Genomic DNA, 3868 nt, shown 5'->3' on the forward strand with positions numbered 1-3868 from the left:
CTCTTTGGGTGCATCTCAATAGTGTAAAGATGAAGCTTCCTCTCCTTGTCTCCTTTCCTTCATCTTCACTGATATAAAAGGACAGGGATGGTGAAAGCAATATGGAGGATGCCTAGTTGGAAATATGCTTTCACCTCGAGTTATTTTACATCAGTGCAGATTAAGGAATTGAAATGAGGAGAGGAAGTCATTTTAGCCTGTCTGTCTGTCTGTCTGTCTGTCTGTCTGTCTACAGGTCCAGGTGGTCTTCTTCTATCTGCAGTGTGACCACCTGCCTGACACCCAGATCTCTATACCACACGACACAGAGACTGAGGATGAGACCACCTGACGAGAACACGTGAGGACAAACTCCTGGAGACTGTTGTCCTGGAGACTGTTGTCCAGGAGAAAGAAAAGAAGACTCTGTAGAGATATTTATTTGAAAGTCCTGGAACTTCCAACAATGGGACCCTTTCTTTCTCTGTTGAAACTAACAATAGAAATATGTTTCAATTGTGGTTTAGACAGTTAGTAGTACCTAGTATCTAGATAGAGGGACCTCCCTTCCCTGGCATAGTGGGAAACATATGGGAAAGCAAAAATCGGGTGTGGTTGGCGGGGTAGTTGTGATAGCACAGATGTTGTAAAAAAAGTGGGGGTCACCTCCTGGCTTGAAATTCCTTTAGTTATGGTTCAAATCCAACTAGATGGAGTTCACCACAACACACAGCACAGCACACACACACACACACACACACACACACACACACACACACACACACACACACACACATACACACACACACACACAAACACAGCACCAATCCAATCCCCCACTCTCCTTACATGTATACACACCACTGCAGCGACTTCCATCCGGACACAAACATGCACACGCACACGCACAGGTACACACACACACACACACACACACACACACACACACACACACACACACACACACACACACACACACACACACACACACACTGACCACTGACCCACCCCACAGCTGGGGGTCTCCTTTCAGGCCTTACTACCTCACCACCTGGGCAGGGTGGGCTAGTATTACTTCTCCCCCTCTCTGTCTTTTGATCCCTAATCCCAGACCCCCAGGCCCCTCTCTCCCTTTCTCCTGCTCCCACCACGCATTCCGACAGACTCCAACAGGACTGTTTCAGGAAGCCCACTGGTGTCAGATATGTGTATGTATATGCCATAACAACATCCAGACCGCGCCTGGAAACAAAGAGCTGCGGAAAGCCTTCGCGCCACAAGTGTCGTAAATCACCTGTCCCCACTAACCCCGCAACTGCCAAAATGAGGTTCCCATTGCAGACTACAAAGACAGTGCACAATGGGGCTGGAATCTGGAGAGGCTGTTTTTCTGAATGGTGGGGAAACAGACATCCATGACCAAAGTCTACACCTGGAGGGTGGATGGGAAACTGAACCGGGAGACTTTATCAAGGGTATGTTGGGGGTTTGTGACATTGTGACTATACATAGTTCTGTGTGCATTTTTCATTGCGTAAGACACTGTTTGGCATTACAACGTTGTTGTTGGTTTCCACATCTATAATAGATTCATTTAGCAATAAAACTGTTGGAGATTATTTATACCCTGTAAACCTGTGTGTTTGCATTGTAGATAACTGGATAAACCCCCCTTGTGCTTGAGTCTGTAGCTTTACCCCATATACAGTAGGTGGCGAGGCGGGGCTTTGAGGTGTGGGGGGGGGTTTCAGAGAAGGGGTCTGCTGGCCAGAGTTGGGGCATGCTTGATTAGCTCTAATCTAAGGGGAGTCAGGTTGCCGTGGACGCAGCGTGTCTGTATGGAAGGCATGCGGGCAGCGGATCACAGGGATTGACCTCTCCTTCTCAGGTTAACAGAAGCTGTGTGTGTGTGTGTGTGTGTGTGTGTGAGAGAGAGAGAGAGAGAGAGAGAGAGATGGGGGAGTAGAAACAGTGAGTGAACCACACAGCTTGTTGAACTTGGACTTGGGTGTTGGAGTCTCTTGAGAGAGAGAAATAAGGACGGGGAGAAAAAGAGAGGAGTGTAAGGGGGCTGAGAGAGAGAGATTTTACAGGAGGTCTTGTTGAACTTTGGCTCTGGCTGCGGTACAGGCCTCATGTCTCGTAAAAGCTCTGCAGGCAGTAAACATGGCACCACTCGCTGAGACGCCTTTACACACACCATATACCAGCTAATCCCTCACACAGACCCCTAGTGTGTGTGTGTGTGTGTGTGTGTGTGTGTGTAACCTCTGGTGAGTAGCAGCTCACATACAGCATAGTATTCACCATTGCAAAGCTAATGTGAATAAAACTTTTTTTTACAGCATATATGGCAACATGTATATGTGAACAGTAGCATGTGTTCTGAATGTGTTTCGTAGTCTGTGTAAGAGTGTGTGCAGGAGTTTTCAGATCAAACTCACTGTCGTCAGGGGGCCAACTCTGAGGATGGCTGGTGACAGGTGCTTCCTGGAAGAACAGAGCAGGTGCTTCTCTCTCTCTTTTACACACACACACACACACACACACACACCACCCCCTCCCTCTCCATGTGTGGGGTCCCAAAGAGAGGTCATCTGTCACCAAGGCTATTTTTCTCTCCTTTTATTTTCAATCACAGAGTACAACATGGGCCAACCAATCAACCGCACATAGGCTACCAAAACAACCCGACGTTTGACAAATAGGAGCTTCCCCATCTGTTTCCTCACCCCTTCACCCTTCTCACCCTCCCCTATACCCCCTTTCCCCTAGGCAATGGTGTTACAGTATGTCCCGGCCTGAAACAGAACTCATGACATCATAAATGAGAAATGCTTTTTAGATCTATATCTCCCATTCTACATTTCTTTGATAGGAATCATACTCTATCTGTGGTTACAAGCTTGGGTGAGGATTGGTCTCAGAGTGGCTTAGCTTTCCTATATTGGATTGCTTGAAGTGGGAGTTTGTGTCATTTTCCGTGAATACAGGTCGTGGCTGAACCCATGGGAGATGTGCCTCAGTGAGCATGAAAAGTATGTGTCCATCAGTCCGGGCGTGCATGAACACGTGCACATGAGTGTGTCTGTATGTGGGTGCATGTGCCACTGAAATAAACACTCAACTCAAGTGGAGTTATAAGCAGTGGTTATTAACCTAATAAACCCAATAAAACCTTTTATATGCAATAAGACATAAAAACCACTACTGTATACTGCCACTTTTTCTTTATGAACAGTTGGCTCATTCACTCATTCTAAGGCAATTTGGTAGAAAGAAATATCATAATAGAAATAGCAACAACTTTCCCAGCATATGTTTTAGATGTTTACATGTTATTCTATTCCCATGTATCCATCATTGAATAGGGTTGGTTGCAACATACAGTACAAATTCACAGTCAGTGCACCAGTCATGGCCAACGAAACCCCATGTAACATTATCATCAAGTTATTACTGGTAATAATAACATAATAACTTTACAATAATAACAACCTATTCTCATACATGTGGGTCGGTTGGAACCAAATAGTTATTTTTCAATAATGGCCTGGTGATTCATTTGAGCTCTCTGGAGAACGTTTCCAGCACCTGAACTAACACAACAGGGTGTTCAAACTGTTTTCTGAACTCAGTAAAAAAAAAACCTGAGGTGCTTCTTTTCCCCTCTCGTGTGCAGTTGAAGTGAGAGATGGGGGAACAAACCAGTTTGTCAGTTCTCCATACTTCTACAAGCCCAGTGCTCATAGTCTGATAGAGAGCACACACTCTCTTCTCCATTCTCCACTTCTCTCCATCTTGGAACATCTGGACAAGGGTATAGCAGGTATCCTTCTGACTAATGTCCTCCTCTCTCCATCGCTCCCTTGTTATTCCCCTCTGTGTT

General features: G+C 45.8%; 1 protein-coding gene across 1 annotated transcript in view; it reads left to right on the top strand.

The window, feature by feature from the left end:
- The window catches only part of LOC310814424 (active breakpoint cluster region-related protein), a 15714-nt gene extending 13388 nt beyond the window's left edge, over positions 1 to 2326 (top strand). The window contains exon 22 of the mRNA XM_083683835.1: positions 236 to 2326. Coding sequence (XP_083539961.1) covers positions 236 to 331 — 96 coding nt within the window. The 3' untranslated portion in view covers positions 332 to 2326. The remainder of the gene's footprint in view (positions 1 to 235) is intronic.
- Positions 2327 to 3868: the final 1542 nt, after the last annotated feature.

The sequence above is a fragment of the Argentina silus genome (assembly GCF_951799395.1).
Source record: "Argentina silus genome assembly, chromosome: 1".
Taxonomy (NCBI): domain Eukaryota; kingdom Metazoa; phylum Chordata; class Actinopteri; order Argentiniformes; family Argentinidae; genus Argentina; species Argentina silus.